The 15,000-nt window shown below is 45.0% G+C and overlaps 2 protein-coding genes across 5 annotated transcripts in view; both read left to right on the forward strand.

The window, feature by feature from the left end:
* Window positions 1-9,934, forward strand: part of LOC310821583 (NACHT, LRR and PYD domains-containing protein 3-like) — an 11,649-nt gene extending 1,715 nt beyond the window's left edge. Inside the window, exons 4-12 of the mRNA XM_083693668.1 lie at window positions 263-505; window positions 1,926-1,988; window positions 3,089-4,832; window positions 6,149-6,322; window positions 6,673-6,849; window positions 7,217-7,387; window positions 7,966-8,139; window positions 8,465-8,514; window positions 8,666-9,934. Coding sequence (XP_083549794.1) covers window positions 263-505; window positions 1,926-1,988; window positions 3,089-4,832; window positions 6,149-6,322; window positions 6,673-6,849; window positions 7,217-7,387; window positions 7,966-8,139; window positions 8,465-8,514; window positions 8,666-9,222 — 3,353 coding nt within the window. The 3' untranslated portion in view covers window positions 9,223-9,934. The remainder of the gene's footprint in view (window positions 1-262; window positions 506-1,925; window positions 1,989-3,088; window positions 4,833-6,148; window positions 6,323-6,672; window positions 6,850-7,216; window positions 7,388-7,965; window positions 8,140-8,464; window positions 8,515-8,665) is intronic.
* Window positions 9,935-10,818: 884 nt separating this feature from the next.
* LOC310821477 (dynamin-2-like) overlaps window positions 10,819-15,000 on the forward strand; it is a 24,411-nt gene continuing 20,229 nt past the window's right edge. For all 4 annotated transcript variants that reach the window (XM_083693541.1, XM_083693539.1, XM_083693540.1 and 1 more), the window contains exons 1-2: window positions 10,819-10,910; window positions 11,259-11,764. In XM_083693541.1, the coding sequence (XP_083549667.1) occupies window positions 11,604-11,764 (161 nt within the window). In that variant the 5' untranslated portion in view covers window positions 10,819-10,910; window positions 11,259-11,603. The remainder of the gene's footprint in view (window positions 10,911-11,258; window positions 11,765-15,000) is intronic.

Raw genomic sequence — 15,000 nt, forward strand, 5'->3', positions numbered from 1 at the left:
CAACCTTGAGTGGGTGAGTGCTTTGGCAGAAAAACAAACATGGTTGTCTAAGCTGACAACAGGAGATTCCACCTCCACACAACACATATAAAACCATACTAAAACTACTGTAACACGTTACCCCCGACTCTGCTGTCCAGAGGCAGAGGGACAGACAGCTGTCTGTGTGTCTGTGTGTGTCTGTGTGTGTGTCTGTGTGTGTCTGTGTGTGTCTGTGTGTGTCTGTGTGTGTGTAACATGTCAGTTTTGTTTTCTACTCCAGAAGCTGATTTTGTGGACAATCACAGGGATGCTCTCACTCAGAGGGTTTCCATGGTGATGCCCATAGCAGATGTCCTGCTCCAGAGAGGTATGATGCATGATGAGGTCTACTCGAACATCAGCTCCGCCCCGACCAGACAGAAACAGATGAGGGAGTTGTACCTGTCCTTAAACACAAGAAGAGTCAAATCAGCCTTCTACGGGATCCTCCAGGAGACAGACTCTTATTTGGTCCAAGAACTGGGTAAGCTCCGCCCTCCCTCTCTCTCCCTTATAGTCAGTGTTTGAAATCCCATCTACCCGGCCAGCTACTACGGTACCTGACCAATAGCATGGATAAAGACCTAACACATGGCTAGTAATACCAAAGAATAGGCTAATTAGCTACTTGTTAAACTCGTATAAGCTACACATTAATGCTGAATAAGTGTTCCCCATCCTAGTGTTAGGGTTAGGTGTTCCCCATCCTAAAGTGTTAGGGTTAGGTGTTAGGGTTAAGTGTTCCCCATCCTAGTGTTAGTGTTAGGGTTAGGTGTTAGGTGTTAGGGTTAAGTGTTCCCCATCCTAGTGTTAGGGTTAGGGTTAGGTGTTAGGTGTTAGGGTTAAGTGTTCCCCATCCTAGTGTTAGGGTTAGGTGTTAGGTGTTAGGGTTAGGTGTTCCCCATCCTAAAGTGTTAGGGTTAGGGTTAGGTGTTAGGTGTTAGGGTTAAGTGTTCCCCATCCTAAAGTGTTAGGGTTAGGGTTAGGTGTTAGGTGTTAGGGTTAAGTGTTCCCCATCCTAAAGTGTTAGGGTTAGGGTTAGGTGTTAGGGTTAAGTGTTCCCCATCCTAAAGTGTTAGGGTTAGGGTTAGGTGTTAGGGTTAAGTGTTCCCCATCCTAGTGTTAGGGTTAGGTGTTCCCCATCCTAAAGTGTTAGGGTTAGGGTTAGGTGTTAGGGTTAAGTGTTCCCCATCCTAGTGTTAGGGTTAGGTGTTAGGTGTTAGGGTTAAGTGTTCCCCATCCTAAAGTGTTAGGGTTAGGTGTTCCCCATCCTAAAGTGTTAGGGTTAGGTGTTAGGGTTAAGTGTTCCCCATCCTAGTGTTAGGGTTAGGTGTTAGGCGTTAGGGTTAGGTGTTCCCCATCCTAAAGTGTTAGGGTTAGGTGTTAGGCGTTAGGGTTAGGTGTTCCCCATCCTAAAGTGTTAGGGTTAGGGTTAGGTGTTAGGGTTAAGTGTTCCCCATCCTAGTGTTAGTGTTAGGGTTAGGTGTTAGGTGTTAGGGTTAAGTGTTCCCCATCCTAAAGTGTTAGGGTTAGGGTTAGGTGTTAGGGTTAAGTGTTCCCCATCCTAAAGTGTTAGGGTTAGGATTAGGTGTTAGGGTTAAGGGTTAAGTGTTCCCCATCCTAAAGTGTTACCAATAGGTTTGAATACTGTACGGTACCTTCCTGTCTGGACCTTTTTAATTCATACAACTCAAACAATCATCATATTGTTTAAACCCACATAACCATTCACTGTATCTGCAATCATGGCGGTAAATTGTCTCCAAAGCATCAAATAATTTCAAATCGTCAAATAAGCTTATATTAGGAGCACTTATTCAATCAGATCGTAGGCCTCAATTGAAACGCATGTTTGACACCTCTTAAGTGAATTCTAAGAATCGACAGCCCCTCTTCTGTTGCAGCTGAGGCCGTCTGTACAGCTGTGGACAGTGATGGACAGACCAGGAGCACTCGGCAGAAGACAAGTATGTCTGAACTGGAGCAGAGAATAGGCTGTTATCAGAATTATAATTGTACATTACACACACACACACACATACATACATGTATGTACATACAACACAACATAATATACTTTAACTCATAATCAGAGGGTATGTTTCTATGTATTGGGCCCAACTCTGATCTCAGTAAACCAGAGATCTGAGGAGTGAACTAGGCCGTTTGACACCTCTTGATACCATTAAACCTATTTCTGTTACCCTTTCATATGTAATCCCCTGGTGTACAATGAGATGAACTTCACTTTAATACCGTATGCCAGAAAATAGGCATTTATGAAATGGTATGGTTCATCATAGTCACTAACAGCACTAAATGGTCCTCTGTGGCTCAGTTGGTAGAGCACGGCGCTAAGAACGCTTAGGTTGTGGGTTTGATTCCTGCTGGGACCATCTATACTGAAATGTATGCACTCACTGCAATGTAAGTCGCTTTGGATAAATGTGTCAGCTAAATGGCATATATTATTATATATATAAGTATGTCAATTTTGAATATCTCAGTCACTGAGATCGAACAGTGTTCTACATTTTTTACATTTACATTTTAGACATTTAGCCTTTATCCAAAGCGACTTACAACAAATACATTTGTCTAAGTAAGTGATTCATCTGTCCATCAGTCATCATAAGATAAAGTAATCTATGCTAGGACCAGGGGCCGTTGGCAGTCACAATGCTAGAAGAAGGAAGAATGAGTTTTTTTTTTTTTTAATTGTATGTACGGTAGAGGAACTGTACAGGGGGTTAGTGGCGATGAAGAGGCCTTTAGGAGGGACAGTCAAGATGTAGCCTGTTCTAAAAGCCAAATAACTCCATAAAGTATGTCTGAGGCAGCATGTTAAACCCCACAGAAGGCATACAGCCTAAGGCCTAAGCAGTGACTCAGGGAGGGAAAACAATGTCTTCGGGGTTCTAGGAAAGGTTAGGCTGACATTCATCACACTTACAGTGGCTGAGAATCTTCACTCACGAGATGGATTTTGATTCTCAGTTCTCAGATGGTGCTCCACATTTATTCTAACCGTACTAATTGGAGGTACGTTTTGTCCTTTTCCTCGCAGTGAATGACGTCCTACAGAGTGCCAAACAGAAACACAAATCCAGGCTGTTGGAGAGGTTTAGCCACGTCTCTGAGGGTACGGCGTGGTCCGAGAGTGAGAGTCAGATTCCCCTCGACAGCATCTACACAGAGCTCCACATCACAAAAGGGGAGAGTGAAGGGGTTAATTCTGAACATGAGGTTCGGCAGATTGAATATACAACCAGGAGTAAAACATCACCTGACACTCAAATCAACATCGATGACATCTTCAAGCCTTTGCCAGGAGAGTCAGAAAAGACAAAGCTCTTACCTGGACAAAAGAGAGAAGAGCAGACAGTCAGAACTGTGCTGACCAAGGGCATCGCTGGCATTGGAAAAACAGTCTCTGTCAGTAAGTTCATCCTTGACTGGGCAGAAGGAAAAGCCAATGAGGATATAGATTTCATCTTTGTGTTGCCTTTCAGAGAGCTGAATTTGACTGATGATGATCTGAGTCTTCATGGACTTCTGAATGACTTCCATCCTGAACTTTCAGAGATTGAAGACGCAAAGGTATATGCTAACTGTAAGGTTTTGTTCATCTTCGATGGTCTGGATGAAAGCAAACTTAAGTTAGATTTCCCTAAAAACAAGAGGGTGACTGATGTTACAAAGACATCATCAGTGGACGTGCTGCTGACAAACCTCATCAAGAGGAATATGCTCTCCTCTGCTCTGATCTGGATAACCTCCCGACCAGCAGCAGCCAAACTTATCCCCCGTACCTACATCAACCGGGTGACCGAAGTCCGAGGGTTCAGTGACCAACAGAAAGTGGAGTACTTCAGGAAGCAATTCAGAAATGACGAGAACCTGGCTAACAGAATCATCTCACATGTACAGCAAATGAGGAGCCTCCACATCATGTGTCACATACCTATCATGTGTTGGATTACTGCTATGGTTCTAAAGCACATGTTGAGTGGAAATGAGAGCGAGGAGGTCCTCAAAACTCTGACTGAGATGTACATACACTTCCTGCTCATTCAAACACAGCTGGCAGAAGACAAATACCAGCAGGAAAATGATATGGATACACAGAGGATCCTGGTTCTGAAACTAGGGCATTTGGCTTTTGAACAGCTGGAGAAAGGAAATCTCATATTCTATGAGGCCGACCTGAGAAAATGTGGTATTGAGGTCGGTGAGGCTGCAGTGTACAGTGGATTGTGCACAGAGATCCTGAAGGAGGAGTATGGCATGTACAAAAAGAAGGTGTACTGCTTCGTGCACCTGAGCTTTCAGGAGTTCCTTGCTGCTCTGTACGTGTTCCAGTCTTTCCTGGAGGATGTGTCTGAAGAGCTTCCCTTGCATGAGCTGCTGAAGAAGATGGTGCGTAAATCCCTAATGAGTAAGAATGGACACCTGGACTTGTTCCTCCGCTTCCTTCTTGGCATCTTGCTGGAGTCCAATCAGACTCTCTTACAAGGCCTACTGCCACAGACAGAGAACAGCTCAGAAACCGTTGAGGAAATGAGGAAATACCTCAGGAAGCCTGATGAAGAGGATATCTCACCTGATAGGTTCATCAATCTTCTCATGTGCTTGACTGAGATGAAAGACAGTTTAGTTCATGAGGACATTCAGAACTTCTTTATGTCAAGAGACGAACAGGGTTTCTCATATGATCAAGACACAGCACTGACCAATGCACTTCTCATGTCAAAAGGCGTGCTGGATGTGATGGCTGGATGTGATGGACCTGAGGGAATACAACACCTCAAGTCCTGAAATACTTCTCTCAGCTGTGAGGAAATGCAAAAAGGCAATGTAAGTATTAGTAATAACATATTGTCAAACATGTTTAATAATAGTCTTTTTCAGGGTGTATGTTAAGTTTAATCTCACTTTGTTACTAACCTTGTTTTGCAATACAATTAGCGTCATGAGAGCACTTTTGCTAATAATTATAAATTATAAATTCTATGTCCTATAGCCATTTTAATTGGTCCTCTGCGGTTCAGTTCGAGCATAGTGCTAACAATGCTTAGGTTGTGGGTTCAATTCCCACTGGGACCATATATACTGAAAAATTTACGCACTCACTGCAATGTAAGTTGCTTTGGATAAAAGTGTCAGCTAAATGGCATATGAATATATGAATATATATAAACAAATGACTCAAAGATACTGTAAGACAACGTGAGGTAAACGTACAGAGCTGGAAACAGACTGTCGTACAGGGGGGAGAGTAAACGAGACAGAGAAACTGAAGGGACCTACAAGTCGCAATATGGTGGTTTAGAAAGAGAAAGAACGTCCCACTAAGTGGGGACGGTGCAGCAGAAGATGCTGCCTGATTTTTATAGTAGTTATATAGTAGTAATAGTTTCCAAACTGTCTAAAAGCAATTTTCCAGACCCACCTCCTTTACATTTCACCACCCATGTGACCGCCCTTCCTCCGCATAAAAGCCCACTCTGTGTTGGATGCCACTGTAACTAATAGGGTTCGACCCCAGCCTCCCGCTCCCCACAACACTGTTTTAGCCTGAGACCTAAACAGTCGCATTAGCAAGATAGATTACTGCCAGTATTATTGTGAATAAATAGAATACAATTCACAAATGTGTACCATGATCCGTAAACAAAAAACACAAAGTTGGCAGTAATATACAGTACCAGTCAAAAGTTTGGACACACCTTCTCATTCAATGGTTTTTCTTTATTCTTATTATTTTCTACATTGTAGATTAATATTGAAGACATCAAAACTATGAAGGAACACATATGGAATTATGTAGTAAACAAAAAAGTGTTAAACAAACCAGAATATGGTTTATATTTTAGATTCTTCAGTAGCCAACTAACCCTAACCCTTTGATGACAGCTTTGCACACTCTTGGCAAGGTGTGTCCAAACTTTTGACTGGTACTGTATCTCCATACCAAAGCTTAGCAGGGAAGGTGCAACAGGTACGAAACCCATGGTCACCATCTTCATACACACCTTCCACTATGTTACAAACTGTTATACTGTATGTACCTGACCTACAGTACACTGCATCACACTGTATGAATCATATCTTCTCTGTTCTGCAGACTGCCTGGCTTTAGGTTCCTCCCTGAGGCCGTGGAGGAACTGGACTCCATTCTCCAATCAGCAGACTCACCTCTGAGAGAGCTGGACCTCAGTGACATTCAGATGTTCGATGTCAGCCTGAGTGTTGTCTTTGCTGCACTGAGAGGTCCACACTGTAAACTACATACACTGAGGTCAGTACTTTTAGATGGGTCTTTTCATGATGAGAACCCAAAGACTGGCCAACAGTTTGTGAAGGCCAAATTGTCACCACTTAATCCACTAGAATGTAATGCTCTGAATGACATATATAGTAGAGTATACTGTGTATTGGCCTGCGTGTTTCCAGAGACGATGCTTGTGTGTTTAGTTAGCATCTTAAGGGATGGATTTTACTCAACGCACACACACACACACTCACACTCACACTCACACTCACACTCACTCACACACACATACATACACACACACACACTAACACTGCTGATGTTTTTGACCTACACTGCATCACACTGTATTAATTATATTTTCTCTCTTTCTGCAGAATGTCTCGCACTAAGCTCACCCCTGAGGACTACGAATCATTGGCCTCTGTTCTCCAATCAGCAGACTCGCTTCTTAGAGAGCTGGACCTGAGGGACATTTTACTGTCTGATGATGTCAGACTGAGGGTTCTCTTTGCTGCACTGGGAGGTCCGCACTGTAAACTACAGACCCTGAGGTCAGTCCTTTTTAGATGGGTCTTGGCGCGATGATTGTTGGATAGCTTTCTAGGGTCAAATTGTCAGTCAAAGAGCAGGTTCAGATTCAGTACTTTAATCTTTAATCTTTTTCCGGCTCAATGGCCCTCAGATCTCTGTTTCTCACATCGCTTATAAAAACGGACCCAAAGAATTATACACTTAATTTTGCCACAGGTTCACTGCTAACACTGGCTGTTTTTGCAGAATGTCTATTTGTGTTCGATAAACAACGTATTTTAGTCAAAAGGTACTTTTTCTGTTTTTGTAGACTGTATTGTGATTGTGCTCTCCTTCTTGTCTCCTGGTTACTCTTCATGATATTATGTGTTTTCATGTCTCATTTAGTTTGAGCAGATGTTTCCTGACAGAGAAATGGTGTGAAGAGCTGGCCTCAGCTCCCATCACAAACTCACACCTGACAGAGCTGGACCTGAGTCACAATGGCCTGCAGGACTCAGGAATGAAGCTGCTCTCTGCTGGACTGATGAGCCCAGACTGCAAACTGGAGATACTGAGGTCAGTGTGATAACTTTAGAGTTTAAGTCTCTGTAAAATCCATGCATCTCTTCATTAAAGTGACTCGATTCAAATGCAGTGAAATCACAAAATGATGATGCACACTGTTACTCACGTGAAACATTGTTTTATAAATGAGATGAACGTACGAACATTCAACGCCACTTAGCAAGAGTGTTTTTTTTATTTTGTCTCATCCAAAAACCTGATCATCAGTTTGGTTGAATAGGATCCTCGGTTGGTGTTTGTGTCTTACACAGGTAAACACCACTTTTACTCAGGGGGTGCACGACAGCGGTTGCGATCCGATTGTCTACCCACAAGTGTGCACTGGTGCACTCCCCCCCCCCCATGCATTTAAAAACATTGGACTGATCCAAACATGGCTGGAGAAATTCCATATTCCTAAAATTCCTTTAAAATTCATGAGAGGGAGTATGCAAGTGCACACTACAGGAGAAGGGTAGGAGAAACAGAACCAGTGTTTTTTATGAAAAAGAAAGATGACTCCAATTTCAGGTCTAACCACCAGAGGGCAGTAGCAGTCCTGTTGTAAAAATGATGATCTTCCTCTGCAGGCTGTCATTCTGTAGAGTCACAGAGGAAGGCTGTGCTTCTCTGGCTTCAGCTCTGAGGTCAAACTCATCCCACCTGAGAGAGCTGGACCTGAGCTTCAATCACCCAGGAGACTCGGGAGTGAAGCTGCTCTCTGACAGACTGGAGGATCCACACTGCAGTCTGCAGAAGCTCCAGTTAGTATGGCTGGAAAATACAAATCAAATCAAATCCAGCCGTAATTGACATTGTGAAATGCTTTGGGATCTTGCTCCTCACTCAAGAATAAATGCCATTTAGCTGACGCTTTTATCCAAAGCGACTTAAAGCTACAGGAAATGCCGACCAGTGCTTTAACTGATGCTCTACATGAGTTTGCAGATTCACTGTATTTCTCTTGGTCTGAGAAGAGTCAGGTCCTGATAATGTGTAGAGGTCTTAATTTGTCGTTCTTCTAGACTGCACTTCATACACCGGCTGTGTGTGTGTCACTCACTGTCTGTTCCTCTGCCTCCCCCACAGTGTGGATCACAATGAAGAGTTCTGGATAAAACCACAGCTGCTCAAGAAGTGTAAGTCTTTGTTGTTTGAGGATGTATCCAGACAAAGACACACACGCACACACGCACACACACACACACACACACACACACACACACACACACACACACACACACACATCCAGCCAGTTCTCTCTGATCTTACCTCTCGTCTCATCCACAGATGCGTGTGATCTCACACTGGACCCAAACACAGCAAACACAAGCCTCTCTCTGTCTGAAGGGAACAGAAGGGTTGAGTCTGGATGGGATGAGCAGCCGTATCCCGATCACCCAGAGAGATTTGAGGCAGTAAGTCAGGTGCTGTGTAAGCAGGGTCTGACTGGGCGCCATTACTGGGAGGTGGAGTGGACCCACTCGACGGGAGTCAGGTTTCAGGCAGGCGTGGCATATAAAGGTATCGTCAGGAAAGGAAAGGAAGCTTTCTGTAAGCTTGGATACAAAGACACACACATGTCCTGGTGTCTATTCTGGACTTATTATTCCTCTTTCCAGCACAATTTTGAAGAGAATGCTATACATGCTCCATACCTTGACAACGTCCCTAAACTCTATAGAGCAGGAGTGTATCTGGACTGGCCAGCTGGCACTCTGTCCTTCTACAACGTCTCCTCTGACACAATGGTCCACCTGCACACATTCCAGGTCACGTTCACGGAGCCCGTCTACCCGGCGTTTTTGGTTCAGGACACTTCAGCGTCCCTGTGCCAGGTAGAGTAGCCTCCTTGTGTCCAGGAGAAACACCTGGGTCTCCATGGAAACACAGTCCACACACTCCTGTTCAAACCTGATGACCTGATGGGGGTGTTGTTCTCTGTGATCGCGACGACAGATATGAGCGTTGTAGATGCTGTGTTAAACATGCTACTCGATGCCCAAACCGCCCAAAGTCGTTCTTTTACCTCATTTTGTCAGCTTCAAATATCAAATTCTATGGTTTGTACATAGTGTATTATATGTATTGAGCTGACGTGAGGGTCCTTGACCATGCAGCTCATTTACTCAATAGAAAGATGAGCGTGGTAATGTCTGAGGAGCAGGGACGGACTGGGACAGCAAAACAGCCCTGGACTATCAGCCGAAGGGGGGGGGGGGGATGGGGGGTTAGGGTTAAACCCGTCCGCTACTGCTGATAAGGTTGCATATATATATTTTGGACTCACAGGCTGACAGGCGTTGCTATAGGCAACATGTTCACCACACTGCGGTCATGAGGAGATGAAGGATTCTATTCTCTTTTCTGTTATGGTGCTGTACTGTCGAGGCCTTTCACTGTGAATAAGACAGATTGGATTGTTATCTCTATCATTGAGGTCGATCAAATGTATGGTTTGTAAATATAGATGTTTGTTAAATGTGTTGTCTCTTTCAGGAGGACACAACACTCCTGTCTCTGTCTGATGATGTCAATAAAGGTTTATTTTGTACTAGACTGCCAGTGTGTTTTATTATGTGACGCAAACCAACCACATCAAGGTGTCGAGGGGAGAGGAGTGTCTCTCTACTGCCACCCTGTGGACAGTACTCAGCGGATGATGTCTCTCTACTGCCACCCTGTGGACAGTACTCAGCGGATGATGTCTCTCTACTGCCACCCTGTGGACAGTACTCAGCGGATGGTTTCTGGTTCTCTTCTGCGACCCGCTGACCACCGGCACTGGAAACTTACCTACTTTTTAAATGTATTTTAATTTTTTTATCCCCTCATCCGAGGACCTAAATACTTTGCTTTTTTTATTCATTTTAACAGTTATCGCAAATATATTCCATCTTCTAGGTACTTATTTATGTTATTATTGTTTATTTAAACGGACCTATTCTCCCTGCTGGATGCCCAGCCGTGCGTACCATACTGGAACTGTTCATCTTCGCTGAAAAAACACATAGACAGAGCACAGAGATTAAACATTGATTGATGATTGGATCTCATCCAAAACCAAGGGGCTCTTATAAATTGATTCTGAATGTGGGGAAACTCAACTGTTTTTTAAAATGTTTTTTTCATTCAACTGTTTTTAATGTTTTTTTTTATGACGACCTACATTTGTAGACCTTCCCAAATGGATATATGATTGCCCTCCCCCACACAAATCATATTCATGATTGATTTTGCAAACTGTAGTAACATAATTTAGAATATTAACAACCCACAGGTTGGAGAACAGGCCTAATTTCATATGTACTGTAATACGTCATACACTACCTCAGTCACCCCATAGTCTCGCGTAGGCATACCTTCACATCACGTTGTTCTCCTTTGGAGGTCTGGGGAATTAGATTATCCGTTCTGGCTTGGATTGAACTGGACGGAGCGAAGGGAGAATGTGCTCGCAATTTCACTGAGAAAATGGAAGAAACCTGAAGGAAAAACTGAATTCAGTTTTTTCTTTGAGCTCCGCCCAAGCAAGGTATTTGCAAGGCATCACTCATTTCAAACGGGTTTCCACCCCTTTGTACCTACTTTATACTTTAAGGATTTCCCCAGGCTTTTTGTGTGTGAATGTGTGTTTGTGTGTGTGTGTGTGTGTGTGTGTGTGTTTGTGTGTGTGTGTGTGTGTGTGTGTGTGTGTGTGTGGGCGTGCCTATGGAAAAACTATGCTAAACTTATTTCTCTCTCCCTGTCTGATCATGTCTGACAGCCAACGGCATGTGTCAAATTCATCCTCCCGGCGCGCCAGGCGAACTAAATCAAATACACTATTTTTTTTCCAAAACATAGACAACTATTTACTAATGAGACGACTTGGTATTGACAGGCACTGTAATTGACCAATGAAGGAAAGGTACGAGCGGAGCTGGGCGGAGCCAGGAGCTGAAGCGGAGACTGGGTGTCACCTGACCGGATGATGACTGAAGTTTAGTCTGTGTAGTTTTCTATTCCACATTTGTATGGTTTTCTTAGTGGCTTACTTTAGCGCACAACCGGGTAACAACCGGGTATCTCTTATTCTAACATAATCCTGTATCAATATTGATTTCTAACGGAGCACTGTTACGCTTTTGCCGTTGTGGAAACTCCGCCAGTTTGCCAGTGAGCGCAAGACCCGTTAGTTCCCAGTCCGAGTGTCGGGGCGGCGAGCGGAGCCCACGGCAGCGCAGCCATGGGTAACCGGGGGATGGAAGACCTCATTCCCCTCATCAATAAGCTACAGGACGCCTTCAGCTCCATCGGCCAAAGCTGCAACTTGGACCTGCCGCAGATAGCGGTGGTTGGCGGGCAGAGTGCAGGAAAAAGCTCCGTTCTGGAGAATTTCGTAGGAAGGTGAGTTTTTTTAATCAAGTAAGGTTGGTTATTTAATGCTTTTATTATTTGTTTATTGTGTATACCTAATATGTTTTGTTTCTTGCAAGTTGTTGCGCCTTGCATTGCGTAAAAGTCGCCACCTAAGCCCCGGACTACGGGTTGTTTCTCTTGTCTGACTCGGTGGATGGTCTTTTTTCCCGTTCTGGAGCGGGTGCATTCACGAACCGTGGTTACGTACTTTGCGCAGCCAGCTGTCAAAATAAATACATGGGAAGTGCAGTGCCAGCAGATGAGAATGGTCGTAATCGGCGACGGTGGCGTGGTGCGTTAAGAAAGCTCGAGTCTATGGACCCTAAGATTGGGGAAAACAGGATATGACTGTTTGCATGGCGAAGTGGGCATTCGGGGGAAAATAACCACTTGGGATACTATTCTCCTTCCCTGTATGCTAGCCGCTGTTCAGTGTCCCTTATTGCCCCTGTCCTGTCAATCGTTAACTTTGATTCTTTGGGAGTCGGACAGATCACCCTGGCGTAGAAGCATTTTGAACTAGTTTATTACACCCAACATTATATTGTCAGGTCAATAGTCTGTTTCCATGCGTCAGGCAGAACGAGGTTCTTGGCTCACTATTGCACCTGGTCATAAAGGATGACACGTGACACTGGCTGGGATGTTGACCGTGCCGTCTTCGAGTTGTGAAGCTACAGTTTATCAGACACAGTACAGTGTTGGTGCTCAAAGTGTTTGTGTGTGGCGAAAATCAGTCTGTTGTAACTACCGTTTGTCTACCATTTCATTCTACTTAGGCCGTCCAAACAGGGCCGATCTATCCGGTCTTTCTTTCCCCATTGAAAACACGTAGGAAAGAATAAAGCCATTCACAGGAGACCGCAGAAGATATAGTGGCCTATGTGCTGTGAACCAGGGTGCAAGCGTGTGAAGGATGGGGCTTTAGGTCTCCTCGGGCCGTCCATCTTTTTCGGGTCCTGCTGCTGTGTCTTTCGGGAGGACAGAAGGGGTATTGATGGGGGAGGCGGTGAGGTCGTGAGTGATGTCATCGGCTGTGATGTCATCAGGAGTGAGTGACTCTCTCTCTCTCTTGGTTCCAGGAAGCGGAGGAGGGGGGGGGGGGGGCGGGAGGGGGGGGTACCGTAGGATGGCTCTCACATCCTGACTGCTTGGTCAGCAGTGTTCCACAGTGTAGCGAGGGGAAGTGTGTGCGTGTGTGTGTCTGTCTGTCTGTCTGTCTGTCTGTCTGTCTGTCTGTCTGTCTGTGTGTGTGAGTGTGTGTGAGAGAGAGAGAGAGCCTTAGAAAGCCATAGTGTTCGGTGGGACAGTATGATAACATTAGGTTGTAGTGAAGTCTATCTGTCTCTCTATCTGCCAGCTCTGGGATCCTGTAGTCAGACACTGTCGTAGGCTAAGCCACTCCCCTGTGGTAATGTGAGGATCCGACTGGCCTTATCCACACACACACACACACACACACACACACAACACACACACACACACACACACACACACACACCACACACACACACACACACACACACACACACACAACACACACACACCACACACACACACACACACACACACAACACACACACACACACACACACACACTCACACACAACACACACACACACACACACACACACAACACACACACACCACACACACACACACACACACACACACACACACACACACACACCACACACACACACACAACACACACACACACACACACACACACACACAACACACACACACCACACACACACACACCCTGTCCCGAGCCAGATTACCCCTTGACTGCTAATCTGTCTGGAAGGGTCTCCATAGTCACCATGTCGACAGCAGTAGGAGCCTGTCAGAGTGAACATACGCACACACACACACACACACACACACACACACACACACACACACACACACACACACACACACACACACACACACACACACACACACACACACACACACACGGCTTATAGTTGTTCGTTATCTGGGGGAGAAACTTGACTCTGCCCGCCCCCTTGTTGGCCTGGATTCAAAACACAGACACAGACACACACAGACACACACACACACACACACACACACACACACACACACACACACACACACTGGCCCTGGGGTGATGCACACAGTGACCTGGAATTGATTTGAGTTCCATTGAATACAGAGTCAAATGAGAGAGGCAGGGACATTTCTGATCTCTCTCTCTCTCTCTGCAACAGCGACTTGACTAGAGCATGAGGTAGCATAGCTTGGCATTGTTTGGCTATATTAATGAGAAGGCATCGTGTCATATTGTGGTGGTGAGGGGTTTTGTACTGCCATTGTTTGGCTATATTTATGAGAGGATATCGTGTCATAGTGTGGTGGGGGGGGTTAGTACTGCTAGCCAGTGTAGGCTAGCCATGAAGTTGCACGGACACAAACATTCCCCCACAACATAAATAAAGGGCACACTCACCCCTCCTTTCCCTAATCCGGGACCGTATCCACCCGGGGGCTTCCCCACCTCTAACCCTTCCCTCTACCCTAAATTAGGGTTTGAATCCCTGCATCTACACTTATATAAAGACATAAACATAAACACATGCACACACTATTTAGGCCCCCACATACACCGTTCCCTTACCTTACAGAAAACATTTACCCTAGATAGGGCATCACACACACACACTGATGGGGTGGGTAGGCTGATAGGTTGGTTGTAGGGTTTAAGTTAAAGATAGTATTGAGGTAGTGGTGTTGAGGGGGGTGTTTCCAGGACGCTGGACTACACAGTTAAGCCTTCTCGAGGTGTCGTGGGCCTAACTTAACGAAACACCGGTGACAGAAGGTGCCCACTTGATAACCCCAATGACATGCTGCTTACCTCAGTTGGCTAGAGTAGGTAACCGGTGAATGGTACCACCTGAGGAATGACTCCGTAGACCTATGACGGCGTAGCCTGATGTTTGCTATGGTGTTGCATCGAATGGTGGATATATCACTCGCTTTGTTGGTTTGATTTGGCCTTCTACATCTGTTTTACCTTGGATCATGGCACAAGGGATTATAACATCTTGTCCTGTGTATTAATAAATGCTCTCTCTCTCTCCTTCTCTCTCTCTCTCCTTCTCTCTCTCTCTCTCCTTCTCTCTCTCTCTCCTTCCTCTCTCTCTCTCTCCTTCTCTCTCTCTCTCCTTCTCTCTCTCCTTCTCTCTCTCTCTCTCCTTCTCTCTCTCTCTCTC

This window comes from Argentina silus (assembly GCF_951799395.1).
Source record: "Argentina silus genome assembly, chromosome: 22".
NCBI classification, from domain to species: domain Eukaryota; kingdom Metazoa; phylum Chordata; class Actinopteri; order Argentiniformes; family Argentinidae; genus Argentina; species Argentina silus.